A 22,818-nucleotide genomic window follows, 5' to 3' on the forward strand; every position below is an offset into this window, starting at 1 on the left:
GAAAAATAAGAAAATGTCTTCCTGGAAACATCTTGTGTTCCTGAAACGGCTGCCTTCCTTTAAATTGGACAGCTGCAGAAACAGAACAATTATTTTTCAATAGGCATCAATAGCAACTCCTTTCTCAAAAATGCCAAGTCTTTAAAACATAACAGTATTCCATGTGGGTGGATGGAGTTGGACTACACAACACTTTCCTTCAGCTCCAAAAGTGTAGAGCACAAAAAACAATCTCAGATCAACCACAAGGGGAAAAGAGGAATTGTTTTATTGAAGCCAAATCCAGTGGTGAGAAAATAATTAGTCACGCACGCCTCTTGATAGAAGCGTCAGGAAAGTAGTGACGGACCTAGAGGTGCCTGATGCCTCCGATTCATTCAGACAGGTTGAGGTGGATGACGCCATGCTGAGAGAAATGCATGAGAAATGGCCAGGAGAGAAAATCAGTCAGTGTAATAGCATTATCCAGGGAAGGAGAATCAGATTATTCCATGTTAGGTCTGGAATATAATGCCATATGAAATATGACATTTGTTGAAATCAAATCAAAGAGATGTCCGTGTTTGTTTTTATCCAATAATATGAAAAATGATGTCAATACGGAATGCTTTTATCTCTTGGTGTTTCCTTGGCGGTGATAGAAACCACGCTTAGAGAAGCAAAGAAAAAAAAAAAAAAAAATCACCTCCACCTGTTTAAACACCAAATCCAGGGGGACATAATTATGGAAATTATTTAGAGCCATCAGAAATCCCAGACAAGGGAAGCAGCTGGATGGGAGTTAAGTTTAAAGATTAAAACAGAGCCAGAATAGCAGAGGTGTTATACATTTTAGATTTAAACTTTTAAATATGATATTGAGCTCCTGTGATGGATAACTGCTAACATATGGCTTTTCTATCCTTACCGTCCTAATCATGCTATATTTAGAGGCGGCCACAGATGCAGCTGCTTTAGGAGAGCCGCCGTGCTGTACACAAACAGACATATGGAAAACATTTCAGCTGCTAATGGGCATACAGAAGAAGAAGAAAGTGAGAGAACGGTAGTAAACCACCACATCCTGACAAAAGCCCTCTTGGATCATGATTCTCTCTTAAAGTCAGCACGCCAACCCAATTCCGCCAATTTATTATAAGGAAGCCCAGTCCATTTGTGGTTGGCGGGGTGTGTAGCTTCGGGCGGTGTATCCATCTGAGTGCAAGCAGTGTGGTCTGCTATTTCCCGGTCTCTTGCCCAAGAAAACCAGAGAGAATGGGAAACTTGTTTGGTTTTCCCAATATCACATTCAGACTTGAAAGGGAACAAAATATTGTGACTTTTTTATGCCTGTGGGCAGAGTTATGGAATCAATAGGGCTGAAAGATGTTTTTATAATCTAAGTTCGAACATCAGCCTACATCTTATCTGTAAGCAGCTATCTAAAACTCCATGCAATAAAAGTATGGAAACAAAGGCCTGTCTGCATCTGTGCAAACACATGCTGAGGAGTGAAGATGATGGTTTTATCCATGATTTGGCTGCAGCACAAGACAATTCAGAAATGATTGAAAAAGAAGTCATTTATGCACTAATGAAGAAGCTAAATAACTATGATTATCTGTCAGCTGCTGCTCCTATTTTAGGTGTAGTAGCTCACAGTTCTACCAGCTACAGTGCCTCGTGCACAATGATAAAGGTATTGAGAAAGTATGCTTTAAAACAACATCTTAAGCTTTAATTATGTCAAAATTTCTTAATAAAAATGTGAAAACAGCATGGGCATTTGCAAACTAACCATGACAGTGCAACACGTTTAAACTAGGAGGCTTTATTTTTTTATTTTTATGTTTTTGCAAACTGTAAAACTCCCTGCATAATTATAATAAAGCAATTTATATGCATGAAAGAAGTGGAGCAATACGGGATTTGCCATACTGCTACACTTGTGAAAGTAAAATCTGTTGGGCTCTTTTTGGCATAAAGACAATTATTGTTATTGCCACATTGCCAGACAGGACACTGTTAGTTTAAACGTGTTGCACTGTCATGGTTAGTTTGCTGTTTTCACATTTTTATTAAGAAATTTAACAGTGCTCTCTGACATAATTAAAGCTTAGGATGTTGTTTTAAAGCATACTTTCTCAATACCTTTATCATTGTGCATGAGTTACTGTAGCTGGTAGAACTGTGAGCTACTACACCTAAAATAGGATCAGCAGCTAACAGATAATCATAGTTATTTAGCTTCTTCATTAGTGCATAAATGACTTCTTTTTCAATAATTTCTGAATTGTCTTGTGCTGCAGCCAAATCATGGATAAAACCATCATCTTCACTCCTTTAATGTCTGGCTCCTTAGTTGTGCAAGTGGACCCTTTAATTTAAACAATGGCTCTAATAAAATGTCATTGCAAATAGTAAAGAATCAACTAATGCTTTTAAATAAACATAGAATAAAAATGCAGCTTTTAACACTTTTTCCAAAACATTTTTAATGGAATGCATAGCACCAAATTTATATAGCATTTAATTTTCTATATATATATATATATATATATATATATATATATATATATATATATATATATATATATATATATATATATATATATATATATATATATATATATATATATATATATAAAAATAAAATGAAAAATATGGGTTCTTAATAAATAAAATTTGAGATAATTTCATAAATATATTTATCTAATATATATGTATTATTAATAATAATATATTTATTATTTTTAGTTCATGTAAAATTGAAGGCCCTTAGCAAATGTTTCTGACTACACTGAGGGGGGAAAATGTGCCTTTGGATTTGAAAGGTTGCAGATTCCTGACGTAATCTTGATACTAGTCCTGCTCTCCACAGATTTGGCTTTCATGGAACGGCCAAATAAAAAACCCTATAGTGTTCTCTCTTCAAGAAAGTACACTAAAAAGAGTTGATAGGAACATAGAAGGAGCTAACTTGATAGTCAACCCTGAGTTCTTGTAAATCAAAGTTAAGAATTTACTTCATTAGAGCTACTTTTAATTGTTGCATTTCATGTTAGTGCAATGTACTTATTTTATGCATTGTTCTTCTTCTATTATATTAAATAAAGTATTGTATTATTGCTGAAATATGCAATAGAAATAAACTTGGATTGGCACTTACCAAACATGGCTTAAAAAATACTTAAAGACCTTAAACCATAGTAAAAATTCCTGTTCTATTAAGTCCAGATCTATTTCTAAGACTTGAAGGTTGCTGTTCAGAGACACTTTTCCTTGTGTCTGTGTTTATAAAGACTGATGAGCAACACTCTGTCTAAAGCTGTGCAATGGTGGTGGAAACATACGTCTAAACACCTACAGCTGCAGCACAAGATTCTACAAAGACTTACCTCAGGGAACCTCTATGAAAATGCACCCTACATTAAATTATTTATAAATACTTCCAGCAGCAAGTTTTCATTTCACAATTGTGTGCTAAGTTGTGTTGATTTATCACATAAGGTTGTGGTTGTAATGCAACCAAATGAAAAATTTAAAGGATGTATATGTTTTGCAAGACTCTATATGTTACTTGCAAAATAAAATTACCTACAGATCTCTTTAAACATGGAAAAGGAACCTGTAACTCCCACTGCACCCTCTGAAACTGCCACACACTGTATTGTGTGAGTGCTTAAACCAATGGGTCACATTCGTTCTCGGCACAGATGCCAACCTCTAGCCGCAGGAAAGTCAAGTGACTGTTGCTAAAAGTAGCTTATTCTGCATGTGATCGCAGAGAAGGGAGGTAGCTCTACACAACCCAGCCCCTATCGACATAAAAGAACTATAATGAGGGCAGCTAATGTTTGCATAAACACAATAAATACTTGTGGATACAAAAACCCTTTAGCATGAGATAAATAATATAATGAAATAGAAAGAATTCCCATAAATAGGACATTTACAAGCTGCTGCTGGTCTGTTTGATCCAAAGTACCAGCATGGTGCTCACACTCCTCTGTGTGGTCGTGCTCATCGGAGCGCCCGCTCAACCACACATATCGATTTTATTAGCAGAGAGAAAACATTGCGGAAAAAAAGGCAGCTCTGTTAAAAATATCAGCCTTTTTTTATCATAAACATCTGGGAATCCTCTCTGAGAGAGCAACATAGAGGGAGGCAGGAAAAACACGCCGGGGGAGACATGATAGACAGGGCTTCTTGTGTCTTGAACATTATTCCATTAAGGTTGGAGCAAAGGTTGGAGTGCTGACCTGAGCATTGCCATTAGCTGTTCACAGCAGCCACACCTGAGCCCAGCGGACCAAAACCCAAGGGGACGCTGCGGTCAGTTGAACAGTCCTCCTGCCTCAGACAAATCCATGAACTCTCTCCCCAGGCTGCCACTCCTTATCATGTTCAGCTTGTTCACATGTATACGTAATATATATAAAAGTTAAAGATAAAAATATATAAAGAGAATTTAGAATCCTCCGATAAAAACTCGGAGCTGTCCATATGGTTGGACTGTTTATCACTCTGTTCCTGCGTTTTTGCATCTTGCGAGACTTCCTTTGTAAATAGATGTCCTGCAGTGAATAAAGATCTCTACATCACCAAATAGTAGGGAGGTTAAACATTTGATCAATATTTGAAGAAATTTCTGCTCTTTTTATTTTGGCAAATATAGAAACATGTACAGATAAGGACAACCTTATTGGCAGCACTTTTAAAGATCTATCTATCTATCTATCTATATCTATCTATCTATCTACTGTATCTGTATCTATCTATCTATCTATCTGTATCTATCTATCTGTATCTATCTATCTATATCTATATCTATCTATCTATATCTATCTATCTATATCTATCTATCTATCTATCTATATCTATCTATCTATATCTATCTATCTGTATCTATCTATCTATCTGTATCTATCTGTATCTATCTATCTGTATCTATCTGTATCTATCTATCTATCTATCTATCTGTATCTATCTATCTATCTATCTATCTATCTATCTATCTATCTATCTATCTATCTATCTATCTATCTATCTATCTATCTATCTATCTATCTATCTATCTATCTATATCTATCTATCTATCTATCTATCTATCTATCTATATCTATCTATATCTATCTATCTATCTACTGTATCTGTATCTATCTATCTATCTATCTATCTGTATCTATCTATCTGTATCTATCTATCTATATCTATATCTATCTATCTATATCTATCTATCTATATCTATCTATATCTATATCTATCTATATCTATCTATCTGTATCTATCTATCTGTATCTATCTATCTATCTATCTATCTATCTATCTATCTATCTATCTATCTATCTATCTATCTATCTATCTATCTATCTATCTATCTATCTATCTATCTATCTATCTATCTATCTATCTATCTATCTATCTATCTATCTATCTATCTACCTACAAGGGTATTTTGTCCTTTATTCCAGTATTGATTTTCCTTTTTACCTATATGAAGTGTTTTGTTATTCAAAGAAGTAAATATTAGAAGTACTACTATTATTATTTGTTAAATTCTTTTCTTTACCATTGATTGACTTTAGTTAACTTGAATAAATGAATTCAATGTAAGGTTATGTTCCTGAAATATGAGGAATATACAATTAAGCTTTTTCTTTACACATCAGTCAAACCAGCTAATATGTCCCACCTGTAATCCAAGTTGGTGCAGTTTGCTTTTCCAAGAAACAAAGAATATAAACATTTAGAGGAGGCAGCAGCTGCTTCTATTCAGGCTTGCAGAGAACACGAGCTTGGAAGCCATTATGATGTAACCTTGGGTAGCGAGGAATGGCGTTCATCAAAGAGCAGCTCGGCGGTCTTTGATGTGGAGGGCATTTAACTGCCCGATGGAGCGTCTCACCGGTTGCATTCAGTAAACGTTTGTGTTTACAAAAGTGGAGGTCGTTACGTTTTCCCTTTCATCGGTGCGGGCCAATGTACGGCAATGACACGGAGCGAGATCCGCTGTAAGGGAGGACGATATCAGTTTCAGCTTAAAGCGGATCACTAATTGCTTTGAACGCACCCAAACCTCAAGCTTACATTTTTGTGTGTAGGTCAAATAGATTTTTATAAAATGGTAGAAATATGGCTTCAGCTGCTAACCACAGAAAGCCTCCTTCTGTTTTTATTCTTACACATTTGCTTTAATGGATTACCCTGATCCATCTGTCTTCCTGCTGTTGCATAACACCATGAATGAACTTGCCCCGAATTTCCTTTTTGTGTTCATGTATTATTGGATCCTATTTCAGGTGCTTCGTTCGTGATTACTTGTTTTATGAGCTCGAAATAAAACAGAGTAGACTAATATTATTGGCTGTAATCCTCACAGGACAGCCATGTATCTTATTACAAGAGGAACAGCGGTGGTATTCAGAGCAATGTCAACAGTCACAAGCAATTAGGAGCTCAGATGCTGAAAGAGAAGCACTAAGCACTGCTTAGTGCTGAACAAACACTTAACGTCTCACAGTGAATGGGAGGAGAGTGAGAGATTAGATAGATGTCTGCTCAGTGATTCCTCAACCATCAGCTGGACAAACACTGATGCAGACCTCGGATAAACAAAGCCTTCCTTTGCCTCCACAAGAACATTCTAGGAACTACGCTGCCTGCCACGGTTTTACTTAAACTGGTTTGGACAATGATGAAAATAAAACGACAAGACATTCAGGTCACACCAAACCAATTAGACTGACAAAGTGACACGGATAGTTCCCCAGAAAACCGTGTGTCAGATGTTTTAGCTTTGAAAGAATTACATCCTGACTTGCAGTTTAGATAATAGCTCTACTTGGTGCAACAGTTTCTCAACCTTTTTGCAATAAGGTCATTGAAAAAGGAAACATCTGTTTAAAAATCCCTGCAAAAAAAACACAGGTAATCACACCTGATTTTAGCTGATTCTGTCCAGCACTTTGGTAAGATACAAAATAAGAGATTTGTAAATAGACTTTTTTTTATCTTATTGGAACCTCAAGAAACAGAAAGATGCAACCTGGTAATATAGAGCATTTGTTCATTGTTTAAATAAAAAAAAAAATAAATATATCTATTCTTTAAGATTATAGATACAACTTTTTTCTTAAAAACAACACATTTTTATTAAATAATGCATAGAGGTGAAAAATAAGTTTTAACTTTCCTGAAAAGAATAGACTACCCTCGAAAAAGAGATTTTATCTCAAGGGACTTCCTGGTAAAATAAAGGTAAAATAAAAAATAAATAAAATGATTAAATACATTTTGAAAGGTCGAAAAGATATTATTGTTTACTTCTGGTTACAACATCAAAACCAAATGATTGCACCACTAGGAATAGTACAGTGAGTTAAAGTCCTGTAAGTTATGCCAAATCATATACCCCATTTACACTACCCTTGAAAAACTGCGCCGAGACCGGTCTGAGATCAGTAACTGAGATAACTTAACATGTGTAAATGGAAAGCAAACTGAACTGAACCGAGCTAGACACAACCGACCCGAGATAACTGCAGACCAGTTCCAGAGGTGGGCTCGGCTCGGTTTTTCCCTGGCTCGGTTCTCTGATAACAAGAACGCATGAGCAGAACGCGTCATCTCCGTCTGGCTGCACATCCCGATTCACACTCCATTCCAGTAGTTGGCGGTAATGCCCCTCCGGAAGTTGCTTGCCGACCAACGCAAAACAGAAGAAGAAGAACAACTATAAACAACAATAAACATCCACGAAAGGTTGCCGTCTTCGCCTGACCCTCCGCAAACACAGTAGAGCAATAATAATCAAGCATAACTTTCTGAATGTGACCGTCGCCACCACTTTGATTTGCTTGATTCCCTCCTTCTTCGTCTTCTTCTTCTTGTGTTTTATGGCGGTTGGCAAACAACTTTTGGTCATTACCGCCACCAACTGCTTGATTTCCTCCTTCAATACTGGCAGTAATAACGCAGATTGTCACTAGGAGGCGAGGAGTCGAGGAATTGAGATAGCGTGATGTGTAAACGGTCATCAGAACCAAGCTCGGCCTGGTTAACTGATCTGAGCTCGGACCGGTCTCGGCATGGATCGGTTTTTCAAGTGTAGTGTAAATGGGGTAATAGTAGCTCAGTGACATAGCCAAGAAATGGCTTCTTTCCTGTTTTACACTAGAATGGTGAACATCTGCCGATCTTGATGCTAACCTAAAGACACAAAATGACTCGGAGGCAATGTGGAGGGTTTTTAAACATATAAGTTAAATGTTTGATACTGCCAACCAAAGATTAGAATTAGCATTAGCAGACCTGGCAACCAGCTGTCAAACAGTACGGAATGAGGGTGAGCGAACACAACTGCGCCACTTAATGGCCAGGGGGAGTTAAAGTTGTAGCTTTTTTAATCTGTGTATCGACATTTCTAAGTGTTTCTGATTTTATTGGACATAAATTTGATTAGATACAGTTTAAACATGAATCAAACAATAATCTTAAAAGACACCTCATGTTCATTAATGGGTAAGAGGGCAAATATGTGATGCTTTGGGCTGGATTCCAAAATTCCGGAAAATCTATTATGGGTAGATGGTGTTATAAACTCTAAAATTACTACATTTCATATGGGTCTTTATTTTTTTAGTGTTATTTAAATAAGCTTGTGACACATATTAGCAATAAGTGTCATACATTCTAATTCTAAACATCTAATAACACTTCAACCTGCAAATACCAAATCATCGACTAAAACAGAGACCAAATTATTAGCATCTTAAGATATTTAAGTTAAACTCAACTATCCTTTGAACTTCTATTTTGTGGCGTGGAGGGAGAGGAATCAAGTCAGAATAAATTAACAAAGCAATTAACTTAATTACCTTTTTCCAATTATAACCCCATTGTTGTCACAGATCAATCATAGAATTGGAGATCAGCTTAAAGAAGTAGCTCTCAAAGTTTAATTGAGAAAATGTAAAAATCCATTTAATCGTGTCTAATGAAAATTAATAGGAACACTGTGCCTCAGTGATGTCAGTTTCTTTCTGCCAGTATGTTCTGCAGAGTCACATGTCATCAAATGGTTTTCTTCTACTCTCTGCCATCCCTACAGAAGGGTGTTAAGTTTCCCTCAACAGAAAGAGTGAAGAAGTTGAAATGGTTACTTCAGAGATTATTCATGTTTGAATTCTGTATTTTATGTCATCCTACAATGAAAAAAGTTTCATTTATTTTACAGACAACAAAAAGCAGAGCATCGTAGTATAGTGAAAGGGAAACAATAAGTTTATTTTCAAAATAAAAGCCTGGTGTGTATTTCTCATAGAAACACACATAGTTGTATTTACTGTAATCTTTTAGAGGTAAATACTTGGTAAAAATTTTTAAAAGAACAATTTTTTAGATAAAAAAAAAAAGTAAAAGGTTATGAAATCATTGCTTACTTCAATGTCAGATTATTTTTTCTAGATTTGAACTGGGCTGTATTAACATATATTTGCCGCCATTGTGGTTCAGACTGTTTGTGTCCCGCTTGAAGGTGAACCTCCATCCCTGTTTTAACTCTTCTGCAGCCTCAAACAATTTTTCCTTTGGGATTAGCTCCAATCTGTCTCCTACATGGTTTGGAGCAATTAAGGTTCTCGAAACCTTCAATCAACAAAACCTTTCTTCTTGCTGCTTCTCAGTAAAGAGTAATCACTCTATCACCCTGCTCTATCTGAGCTGTGGATGTCTGCAGCCTCTCCAAAGTCACCACGGACCCCTTAGGTTCCTCTCTGGTCTCCATGCCATCTTGTTCACCAGCATCCATCTATGTTCTGTTTTTCCCTCATTGCTCCAATTCCTCATAAATTGAGCAATGGTCTGTAAGATCATTTTAAAGCTTGGGATCATACCCTAATTAAAAGTTTATGGTTAGGTTTCTTAGGTACTCTTGTTTGAGTAAGTCCTCATTCTTCAGAGGAAATTTATTTTTAAATAACTCCTAAAGCAGCCATTCACTGTACGAGGCTTTGCCATTTTTGGACCAATTCTCCAGTCTTGGGAGAATTTTTTGGATCGGATCCTGTTTCAGACTCATTGTGCGTCTTGCATCGTGTGGTGTACACGGGGTAACGAGCCGACCAGCCTCTCACCACTCGATAAGGAATAGTAAGGTCAGGAGAAAATGAAACATGTTTCAAATTCAGTCTGTCCTCATAATTTCTTTGTAGGGTAATCCTACTGTTAAAGCACAGCTATAAGGGTATTTCAGCTGATGTACCCGAACCTCATGCACTGTGCTTGTGCAAACGAGGGAGTTCTTCTTCTTCCTCTTTTCCAGGTTGACAAGTCTGACCAGCGCCATATCTTGGGGCTAGGTCAGACATGTGGGCTTTGGACGTACAGTGTGAGCCGGTAGATCACATCAGAGTGTCAGGCCTTACAGTGGAAGAACATGGATCGTAAGCGGTGAACTTTTAAACCCTGTGATTTCATCGTACAGTTTGAGCTGTAGCTGGGTATAGCGAGTCAAAAATAATTTACAGTGGATGCCCGACTTTAGTACAAGATATTTGGATCCATCTTAATTCAAATCTACTAATTAAATGCATTAAATATTGACAAGTGTTAAATAAAATGTCATTTAAATAGGTTAGAAAATAAATAAAAGGCCTTTCGAAGTAGGCTGTTAGACAACTTCAGTTCACCAAAAGGTGCTGCTCAAGTCCTCAACAGAACCAGGAAATACAACCATAATAGTCCAGTGCTCTGGTCTCTGCACTGGCTTCCTGTGGCTCAAAGAATATACTTTAAAACAGCTGTACTTGTGTAAAAGTCTTCTCATGGTTTAGCACCAACGTACATCTCTGACATATTAGAGCCGTATAGACCACCTCAGGCCTTAAGATCCTAAGGTAGGGGTCTCCTTGGTAGTCCCTAGAGTCATCACTAAAAATGGTGAAGCTGCATCCAGTTTAAAAATATGCCTATATAGTGTTGCCCATTGCATTTGATTGTATTTTAACAAATTTTAACTTATAATATGCATTTTTATATATTTATATTGATTGATTTGTTTTATTGTGTTTGCATTACTGGTGTTGCTGTGATGCACATTAGGTTGCCTTGTGCATGAAATGTGCTGTATAAATAAAGTTGCCTTGCCTATTTTAAACTCATCTCTGATTGACAGTCATCCAACTTGATGATAAAGAAAAATTAATTCAGAATGTGAGGATAAACAATAAATGGATTAGAGGTCAGTTCTCTTTATCATACTGTAGTATTGTCCTAAAGAGAAACTCACCCGGGCCTGGTCGAAGCCGAAGGATCTCTGATGTTCATCTGGCTCCTGCTTGGCCTGTTGGAACTCATGCCTCAGCCTCTGTATCCGGTCATGGTTACTGGGAGCCATCTGACTGCTGGGAGACAGGTTAAAAAGACATTACAACAAGACACGGAGGCTGCTTTTAAAAATCCAGTTGCCTACAAAGGCATTTAAATGCAATTTTTCACTGAGCCCTCACTAAGGTAACACCTGGAACATTAGTCTAACTAGCATGTTGTTCCAGGTGCTTTTTCAGATTTAAATAATTCACTTGACCATAGTGATTTAGTCCCTTCTAGGACACTTTGAAGATCTTTTGATCTGACAGTCGTGATTTGTGCTTACTTGAGTGGTGCTTTTCTTCCAAACTTCGTGTTTGAACCATTACTGCCAAACACGCGCATAACTGAGGAAGTCCCTAATGCAACATTGTGCGGGATGCATGTATTCATTCGGAATGCTGAAGAATGTTGGCCTTTCATAGTACGCAGTCATTAAACACCGTGGAAAACCCTAATTTACATCTCCTTCATTAAAAGCCTTTGAGGGGCCTGTCAATAGTAATCAATAGCGCTCCCTCAGCTTAATCAGTCTCTCCTTTTATCATCAGCTACAGAGGCAGCACATGACAAAACACATAATTATGATGAAACAACCAGCTTGATAATAAGCCTGTATTTATGCAAACCACGTGGGAGAAAGTGACCAAAGGTTAGGAATTTGTGCTGGGAGGTGATGGGAGCCCTGAGATGGATTGGAATGGATGGTGTAGGTCAGGCAAGGACGAAGAGATAAAAGTACAAGGGATGTTCAATGGGGGGGTGCTGAGCGGAAAAGTTAAAGGTCAAGCAACAGCATGTGGGAAGGGGAAAGCACAAAGCGAAGCAAGATAGAGGTAACTCTAAAAGCCACTCAGGTCGATGCCATGGAGGAAAAGATCCATGAAATGGACACAAAGGCATGAACATTTTTAAAATGCATAATTGACACGAGGACCAGTGGCAGCATCTTCCTGGGTGACTCACACAGGTGTCCCACAAGCTCTGGAAGTGATTGCTTACTTAGACTCTGAGGATTTCGAGCGCAATTATGCCGATAATTGCAGATTAGAATGGGCGCATCCCTCTGATGATAATGGGCACTAGGATACACTGCCAATCAAGCTTCATTAAAAGCACAATAAATAGAAGCTTCTAAATGATGCATGGATCTTGGCGCATCCTTTTTAGTAGCACTAGGGGAGACTTAGTTATCATGTTATTCATACTGCCTGATCACGATCAATTGTATTAGTTATACTCCATTTGATTCCTATGAGTTTAAATGTGAGGGAGCACAGGGAGGGAACATTAGGCCTTTTATGTGGACGAGGGCAATTAGGTGGCTCACTGGGGTGTGAGGTAGCTTATGCTTTTATGGTGTGGGATGATGGTGAAGGCCTTTTATTACTGTTCATTACTAAATCAATGTTCCCTCTCTGTTTATTTGAGGTGGCTTAAATAGCAAAAGAAATAATAAAGGATGTCATTAATTGAATCAAAGAGCCACACCTCAAAATGTTCCTTCTTCCCCTAATCTGTCATATAGTTTGTCTTACATTCAATTACTATAATGTTGGATTCACATAAATATGTCATACCTTTTTGTAAGCATATCTTTTAGCTGTAATATCAGTTCAACCTTATCTATAAAAAAACAATCTCAATGTTTTAGTTGATGCAACATCACATTCTATCAAATTAGAACATTTTTATATGACAAACCAATATAGGGTTGTGTATGACGGTGAAGGGGCGAATAAATTATAGCATACAAGTTTTTTTTTTCTTTTTTGGAAAATAAACATCTAAAAAACAAATATTTGTGTTTGCATTCCCACAGCATGATGCAGCCAACACCAAATGTAGGCCAAAATGTTTTGAAGGTTTTAGGTGTCATTTTCCCAGAGAACCTTGTTTTTACATTTGTGACTGTGCTATGTTCTCAAGATGTTTTATGGAAAAATAAAAACTGGACATTTTTTGGGAATTCCTCAATAAGGGCTAGATTTGGTTTTTACATAAATAACAGCCTGCAACACGTCAATATAACTAAGTATTTTTTTTTCTTAAAGTGAGTGTTATTTTCCTTTATTTGAGCAGGTAAGCGAGTTTAAAATATCTATTTTAATGGAAAAAATATATATTCCATTGGAATATCCTTTTATTCTTCAGCTCCAGTTAGGGACAAATACTCGTAACATATAAAATACACTTTTTAAGTCTTGCTCCAGTTTTTGCAGTGCATCTTCTCCTACGAGAGCTTTAAATTTGTACACTACAGAACGTATGATCAGGCAGAAAGTTGGCCCAATTGAAAAATTCTCTCACGGCTCGAGAATCGGCCCAAAAACGGCACAGTGTATGCCTGGCTTAAGACTCGTGTGAACTGTCTGCTCTGTTCCTTTGTTTGATCGCCAATGTTCTTGAACATACCTTTGAGGGAATAATAGACAGTCGTACTTTCCTTACCAATTAAATGATATCTGAAGGCAACAGTTTAAAAACAGATTTTATTGAGCTATTTTTGATGTTCTAAGTCATAAATTCCTAATAAAATTAATGGAGCCTAAGCTGAAGTTCAATTGAAGAAACTCATTAGTTAGCCTTATCCACCTTCATCACAGGCAATCAGCTTCAAACCACACCTCCACTAAAGCCAATCAGCATCCGGAGTTTATCTTAAAAGATTCTCCAAATCCACATGTCAGTCTTCTACACAAGTGCAGGCAGTGGTTGCGCTATTTCAGACTTTGCCTCAGATGACCCTGACTCAACCCTTTTCCCTTCCTTTCTCCATCATCGTAACTACAGCTTCATCAGAGTGTCATTCCTCTCAGACTCTTACTTTCCACTGTCCCATCTGAACCGATCTGGCAGACGACCGCCATATTGAGCCCGGTTCTGCCAGAGGTTTCCTCTCCACTGTCACTTAATGCTTTCTCATCATGGACAGGTTCATGCAACCTCTGTTATCCAAGCTGGGCTTCCATCTTCAGGTCCCCTAGTCCACTGGATCTCTCCATACATCTATCTCCACTCCACACCAGTTTCAGGCCTGGAGGGAAACATCCATGTTCATGCACACTAAAGCAATATTCAGTGCTGATGTTTCGTGCCGAGTTCTGAGTAAAAATTATTCTAATTGTCTTTTCTTTCTTTGTGTGAGTTTTTCAGATTGAAATCCAGGTTAGCTGTTAAATTCCTAATAATTCATAATAAAATGAATCCAATTTAGCACTTTTATCTTAAAAAATAAAATGAAAAAATATTCAAGACATATAAATGAGTTTAAAAGGTAATGTATAAAGAAAATGGGCTCTCCTTTACATGTTCAGATATAGCAACAAACCTAATAAACGTCTTTTCCTGCTATTTCTGAGCAGACACTGTGTATTCTGTTACACAGTGTTCAACCATGTCTGCTTGTTAAAGGAGAGCCTTGACAAGACAGGAGGAGGTGGGAAAATTCCAAGCACAGATCTGTGAAGTTTACTGCATGCAATTAATTTAATCCCTACTGCTGGTCAAAGAGAAGGCCAGGCTTATTCCAAACAAACAGCCTCATAAAAAAAACTCTGTTTGACCTTTAAGCAGAGGTCTGTGTTACAATCAGCATCTTAAGCATTTGCTGTTGGTTCACACAAACCATCTGGACAGCCAGATATTTCATGCATAAACAAGACTACTGTTGTTCATGTGCACACAGTATAAAGGACCGTCTTCATTTCTTAGAAGCAGTCAGTCTAAGAAAGAGCAATGGTCTATAAATACACACAGGTACTTCATTGTGTGATGGATGATGTGCTGGGATGAAGAATGTGAAAAGACGAGTGAAGACAAGTCCTGAAGCTAATTAAAAAATGAAATGGAATCATCCTGTTTCCATATATTTTCCTAAAGTGCTACAAGTGGAAACTGCACTGAGAAAAGGTTAAGACTTATCGGAGGGTAAAACTACAATGACAGTTCAAAGGAAGTCTGGGGAGTATCAAGCTGCTCTAAAGGGGCCCTTGTTCTTGGTCCTGCACCCCACACAGCTGTGTCCAGATGCTGCTTTTCTAGAAAGACTTCCATGCTTTCTGAAGGTAATATGGTTTAAACTACATCTCAAAATTGAGCAAAAGCACCAATTAAGAATGCAACGTGCCTGCTTTGACAAACAGCAAGCAGCTGGCACGGCTCTGTAGATTAAGAAGATGGATTTAGTTGACTTCACTGTAACTCTTGCAGCTCGAGCACTTCAAATGGTAATTAGTCAGCATGATTGTCGCCGATGCATCAAGGTGTCACGGCTAAATTTACCCCTGAATGCATCAGTGTCTGTAACAAGCCTGAAAAAGTGCTACGAGTGAAGATCGACGTAGAAAACTGGGCACTCCCATCTGGAGGCAACCTAACACACTGGCTGAATGTGTCAGTCAGTATTAGAGAACATACATGAGCAATCCTCATTAGCTTGCTCTAAACTGGCTCCAAGGAAAAGGTCACTGGTAATTTGTACACAGAGGGGCTGTTTACAGAATGCTTATCATAATCTTTAGGGTGAAATTTAAATGCATATCAGTAAAGGAATGAGATACTTCCCATACAATCTTTTTTTTATAAAACAGGAAAAAATGAAATCATATGGCGTACATAAGAAAATAAAGAGATTTTATTTTTTATGATTTAAATTGCTGTAAAAGGCAGAATATTTTGGTGTTCTACCTCAAGAAACAAACAAAAGGTCAATAAATCTGAAGGAGCTCCAAAGATCTCATGAAGATCACACCAACTTTGACATTTGCCCTCCACAAAGCTTGAAGATTACAAATAAGAAACACCTGGGAGAGGGCGCTGTGGTTGAACGAGATCACCTTTAAATATGGTCAAGACTAAAGGATGCTTTCCTGCAGCGAGAACATGCAATTTGGTTTGGAGTGATGGAGGGAATAAAGCTCAGGGAAAGTTGACTGAAAATAAAACCGCCAGAGCTACAGTTGTTCAAAACAATTCATATATATCTGTTCAAATGACCCAGGAGAAGTCTAAAGGCGAATCTGGTTTTGTTGAGATAAATGGGAATTACCGTAAAGCCTCACAACTTCTACTACAGTTAGATGTGGCTTCAGTAGAATAGACTCTACATTTCTACAAATTGAATTTAAAGGTTTTTGAAAACCATGCATTATTTTCCTTTCTTCAGAATTACGCAGTGCTGTGTTGAATCTCAGTAAAATGCATTGAAATATGTAGTTGGAACATGATTTATAAATCCCTGTGGACAGATAGGGGGGAAATGAGGCATTTCCTTCCTGTAATTCTTGTTAGCCACACAACATTCACACCTTTGTTGAATTTATAGAGTAAGAGTGTCTAAAAAAGGTTGTTTTGGAACATATTGAGAGAGGCACAGTTGTAAATTTCTAGGCAAGCAGGGTTGGAATAAATAAGAATTCCACATCATTTGCACATAAAGAAGAAGAAAAAAACATTTCTAGTGATTCTCTACACCTGCTGCTTTGTATGTAACAGCTGAAGAAGAGGAAGGTCCAAGCGTGAATTATAACAAGTGCTGTGGTTTTACAGGAGAGGGAACAATGGCGTATATGTGTCTGCTGGTTTACAAATGTGTGACCCTGCTCCCACCTGTGTTTTCTTAAACAGGCCCGCTGACAGGGGTCATGAGCACTCTAAGGCTGCAGCTGGGGGTATGTGGAGGCCTGTCAGTGTAATAGTCATCCTTTGATCCAAGAGGATTTTGCAGATGCCTCACACACCAGAAGGCTTAAGCTAAAGATGCAAACTATGTCACAGTCCAGCCGTTTGCTTCTGTTGGCGGATCAAAGGCGCTCTGAGTCTCTACATGTCCCGTAAACACTGCCACTGGCTAATAAAGGGAGTAATCCCATCACTCAGAGCATAACAGAGATCATATGAGCATACCTAAGGTCATAAGGCCAGTCTAAGCCAACTGGAATTGGTGCATGTGAATTACCGAGGCAGCAAGAAGATTGACAGCACGATGTCACAGGATGTTCATTTTTAAATAAAAGAAACAAAAAAAAACAAACTAAAACTGCTGGAGCTTTGGTGAATTTAAAGTCAGACATGCTGCTGTTTCTTATCTGATCGATGTTGATTGAAATTCTATCAGATTATCTAGTTTCTTGCTGTGGCCCCGGTATCTCTCTGCAGCAGATGAGGGTGCAGGCTTCTTAAGTCTGGGCCCTGTGGCAATCTTGCATCAAGTCAAAGCCTCAGCTCATCTTTATTCCATCACCCTGTGGACTTTCATTTATTTCAAAGACGGAAAGACGAGGCGTTTTTAGGGAAACGGACAGCCTTTGGGACCAACCGCGATATTAGAACGAGATTGGATCTGTATTACCGCTGGTCATATATGTAGGGGAGAAGGACTGAGATAAAACATTTTTGAGATTCTTTTTTTTTTAAGAAAACCATCCTCAGCCAATCACTATGGTTATTGGGAAGCAATCAGATTAATGTGTTTCAGGCATACATACACACCCCCTTCTGGCATTTCATTCCTCTTACTCTACACTTTCTTTCACATTTTCTTAAAAATGTATTTGACTTTCTCTTCATGCCTCATCTCATTCCTCTATTACTTTCCTCATTTTATTTCCATATGTTTTATCACTAAATGCCTTGGCCCTTCTCTGTGGTAAAAAAAAAAAAAAACAGTTTTTGAATTCCCTTCTGTCCCCCTCATGCTCTCCCACTAGCCTCGTAAGTGACAGCTGCAGGCTTGAAAAAGGGCCTGATAACACCCTGGATTTGTCAGGCTTTGACTTCAGCCATGTGCTCCTATGACTGGTGCATCAGTGGCGCCTCCCCAGCTAACCCCTCCACCTCCCCCCTTCCAGATTGTAGCTCTTACTAGGGTTGATTTGTGTGAATGTGTATCCATGGTTTCAGTCAGATTGCAAAGCAGCACACGAGGTGCTTGTGGGTCTAAAGAGGCCATCATCTGGGGTGTCTGGCGGGGCCAGAGTGTTGGCGTGACCAGGGGCCTTGGAACTCTGATCAGCAAGGGAAAGATACAACGTCTGTAGAGCTGCTTCTTCCAGTGGGCAGTCCAGCCAGGCTGGCCCCTAGTGTGCAATTCATCTCCTGATTCCCTATGGAGAAGGATGTAAAAAAATAAGCCTGCCTTAAAGTAAACCACAGAAAATTGTATGCTAGAGAATTAAAGCTGATGTGAAGGAAGAAAAAAAGAGTTTTCAGCTCTCTGACCTTATAAGATCTCGACAGTATTACAAAAAAGAACACGCAGCCTCATTCCATTTAGAGACATTTTAACAAAGGGCAAAACTGACTGTGTATATAAAGCTGTGCTTCATCTTAGACATTGTCTTTTTAAGTGTAATTTGTATTATTTCTAACGCACAGAAAAGAGGGAACTCTGCCCTGAATTTGCCCTCATATGAGAGACTCAATGTCTGTAGTCCTGCCAAGAGGCAACTGTTACTTATTGGGCAACATCAGTCCTCTAACAGTGGTGATATTTTCTGTTAGATTACATCTTTGCCACATGATGAGGTTCAAAGGGCACAAGCAGAGATTGAAACCGGCAAGCTGAAGAACAAGAACCTTAGGTCTTGGTTGATTCTGGGGAATCCAGAAACAGACAGTAAGTGCAAACCCTCCCGGCTGAACATAATGACTACAGTTTCTGTGGTTGTAAATGAAATATACCACTGTGAGATTTAGAGGGGTTAGAGAAAGACTTTTAATTGGCGTCAGAGAAAATCTAGAAAAGCCTTTAAAGGGGAGACACACTCAAAACCAGGCAGTTTTAAAGGTTTGAAGAAGGGATAAGAACAATATTGTTGCTTAGACAAATGGACCCTTTAATTTTTTTCTGAATCTAGTCATCATGTTCTCTAAGGACCTGGAGTAAACCATCCATATCAGACCAAATCTAACAAGACAGGAGGACCACTTACAACAGAGTGGTAGAAGCAGACTAGAGAATAATTTAAAATATCCTTTTAACACAGTGCTGAGAACATGGTAACCAAGATAACTGTTGAGTGTAAATGGAACGCATCTGAACTGGACCGTGCCAGACACAACAGAACCGTGCTAAATCCGCTACTAGTTCAACAGCAGTGCTCGGAGTGTTTCAGTATAAGGTGGTGGTTCATTCCTTTTACAGTCAGCGGACTCAATTTGCGGGTTTTCTGGTGTGTCCAGCTTTGCAATTCACAGGTATCTTCACCTTTACACAACACAAACTTCTTCTTAGCCTATTAACAACAATTGGCATCATAAGAGTAGTATGGCACACCGATAGGAGCCAAGGAACCGTGCTAGCGTGATGTGTAAATGGCCATAAGAACCAAGCTCAGCACTGTTAACCGATCTACGCTCGGTTCAAACTCGGCATGGATTTGTTTTAATGTGTAGTGTAAATCGGGCAAAGGTTTGGGTTGATATGTCTCTAGGAAAGTTGGGGAGTCAGTCTTTACACATCTCCTCAAATTACAGAGGTCTTCATGATAACCTCGAAATTAACAGATTACTTCAGTTTTTTTTCTTTTTTTAAAGAGAATAAGGGAACTGTGTAATGAGATTTTCAATGTGTGGTTTATGAATTTGGAGAACATTAAGACACTATACAGGGGATGCTCTAAGAAGTCAATGGGTAAATAAATCAGCTTTATGTAAACAATGGGTGTTGATAATGGAGAGGAAAAAATGAATGTGACTAGTTGGAAAGAGCTATATATATATATATATATATATATATATATATATATATATATATATATATATATATATATATATATATATATATATATATATATATATATATATATATATACACTATATTGCCAAAAGTATTTGCTCACCTGCCTTGACTCACATATGAGCTTAAGTGACATCCCGTTCCTAATCCATAGGGTTCAATATGACGTCGGTCCACCCTTTGCAGCTAGAACAGCTTCAACTCTTCTGGGAAGGCTGTCCACAAGGTTTAGGAGTGTGTTTATGGGAATTTTTGACCATTCTTCCAGAAGCGCATTTGTGAGGTCGCACACTGATGTTGGACGAGAAGGCCTGGCTCTCAGTCTCCGCTCTAATTCATCCCAAAGGTGTTCTATCGGGTTGAGGTCAGGACTCTGTGCAGGCCAGTCAAGTTCATCCACACCAGACTCTGTCATCCATGTCTTTATGGACCTTGCTTTGTGCACTGGTGCACAGTCATGTTGGAAGAGGAAGGGGCCAGCTCCAAACTGTTCCCACAAAGTTGGGAGCATGGAATTGTCCAAAATGTCTTGGTATGCTGAAGCATTCAGAGTTCCTTTCACTGGAACTAAGGGGCCAAGCCCAGCTCCTGAAAAACAACCTCACACCATAATCCCCCCTCCACCAAACTTTACACTTGGCACAATGCAGTCAGACAAGTACCGTTCTCCTGGCAACCGCCAAACCCAGACCCGTCCATCAGATTGCCAGATGGAGAAGCGCGATTCGTCACTCCAGAGAACGCGTCTCCACTGCTCTAGAGTCCAGTGGCGGCGTGCTTTACACCACCGCATCCGACGCTTTGCATTGCACTTGGTGATGTATGGCTTGGATGCAGCTGCTCGACCATGGAAACCCATTCCATGAAGCTCTCTGCGCACTGTTCTTGAGCTAATCTGAAGGCCACATGAAGTTTGGAGGTCTGTAGTGATTGACTCTGCAGAAAGTTGGCGACCTCTTCGCACTATGCGCGTCAGCATCCGCTGACCCCGCTCCGTCAGTTTACGTGGCCTACCACTTCGTGGCTGAGTTGCTGTCGTTCCCAAACACTTCCATTTTCTTATAATACAGCTGACAGTTGACTGTGGAATATTTAGGAGCAAGGAAATTTCACGACTGGATTTGTTGCACAGGTGGCATCCTATCACAGTTCCACGCTGGAATTCACTGAGCTCCTGAGAGCGACCCATTCTTTCACAAATGTTTGTAAAAACAGTCTGCATGCCTAGGTGCTTGAATTTATACACCTGTGGCCATGGAAGTGATTGGAACACCTGATTCCAATAATTTGGATGGGTGAGCAAATACTTTTGGCAATATAGTGTATATATATATATATATATATATATATATATATATATATATAAGGGCATTCAATTTACACAGTTTTATTACTTAGAAGAAATGCAACAGCTTCTCAGTTGCTTGTAGTGAATCAATTACCATACAGTTGTGCATAAAATGTATGTTTGTATGTAATCTCATAGGTCTAACAAACTTGCATTATTGTGGGAAAAAGTAAGTAGATGTAAACCAAATGCTGTATCTATAGGAGTCATATAGAACATAAACCTCAAGGCTAAATCAAAGCCACACCATGAATGATGTGGCACAGAAATAAATAAAGGAGGGAATTATGTTCCTAAGAGAGCAGAAACCCAGCAAACATATTATTAACACATGCTGGAAAAAACAACCCAGTCATTTTTCAGTCTGTCACCTAATAAAGTTTAGCACGATTCAGCACTTATTTTCTTCAGACAAACTGCATACATTAAACATTACGTCATAACCAGTGTGATTGTGAGAACATTGCACTGAGCTCCTAGGGGAAAAAACACTCCTCATTTCTACAATGAAAAAAAAAAATGATTTAATATAAATTAATGTAATTTTAAACTTTAAAAGAGGTTTCACAAAACTCTCAGTATATGAAAGAATTGATTGTCTCTTTTTTTTATAGGTTTTATCTAATCTAATTTAGTAAAACAAATAAAAACCTCGAAATAAAATGGTTTATTTCCATCATATTAAACTACGGAAGAGGATTAGGGCCACTGGAAAAAAAAAAAAAAATAGTTAACTGATTTTTAAATTTTATTTCATTTTAACATGGGAATTCTGACTTTAATCTCAGAATTCTGACTTTTTTCTCAGAATTCTGAGATTAAAGTCAGAATTCTGACTTTTTTCCCATACTATACTGAAATAAAATTTAAAAAATCAGTTAACTTTTTTTGTTTCAGTGGCCCTAATCCTCTTCCGTATTAAACAGATCCAGAAGGCTGAAAAAAAAAAAAAAAAACATCAAAGAAGAGTCAAAGCTCACTACCACTACTAAATGTCCTGTTCACTGGACGGAAACAGTGAGCAGATTACTTTCTTAATCACAATTGTTTATAAAATTGTAAATAAAGATTCTTTTGAAAAAGAAAAAAAACATTAGAAGGGCACTGATTGTAGATATAGATATCTTCTAAGTAGAGGCCTTTAGTGCCAATGATTAGATTCATAGAGACACAGATCATGAAGTATATAGAGTGTAAAAGAAAAATACATTAACACCTTTAGTCCATTCAGGTCAAGGCCTCTTTGGACTGAGATAAAGCAGCAGCTTTTTAAAATAATTACATGCTGGAAACATGTAAGCACCCAATGTTCCTTTCCATAAAACTCTGAAACAGCAAAGTTGATTGTTTCTTGAGCTAAAAGCTCCCTAAGTGAAAA

General features: G+C 38.1%; 1 protein-coding gene across 3 annotated transcripts in view; it reads right to left on the minus strand.

The window, feature by feature from the left end:
* The window catches only part of LOC119787944 (partitioning defective 3 homolog), a 502,126-nt gene that overhangs the window by 23,315 nt on the left and 455,993 nt on the right, over positions 1–22,818 (minus strand). For 2 of the 3 annotated variants that reach the window (XM_038292030.1, XM_038292033.1), the window contains one exon: positions 11,273–11,387. In XM_038292030.1, coding sequence (XP_038147958.1) covers positions 11,273–11,387 — 115 coding nt within the window. The remainder of the gene's footprint in view (positions 1–11,272; positions 11,388–22,818) is intronic. The other variant, XM_038292032.1, reaches the window with a different exon arrangement.

This window comes from Cyprinodon tularosa, unplaced genomic scaffold (assembly GCF_016077235.1).
Source record: "Cyprinodon tularosa strain WSP-4 unplaced genomic scaffold, ASM1607723v1 ctg306, whole genome shotgun sequence".
NCBI classification, from domain to species: Eukaryota; Metazoa; Chordata; class Actinopteri; order Cyprinodontiformes; family Cyprinodontidae; genus Cyprinodon; species Cyprinodon tularosa.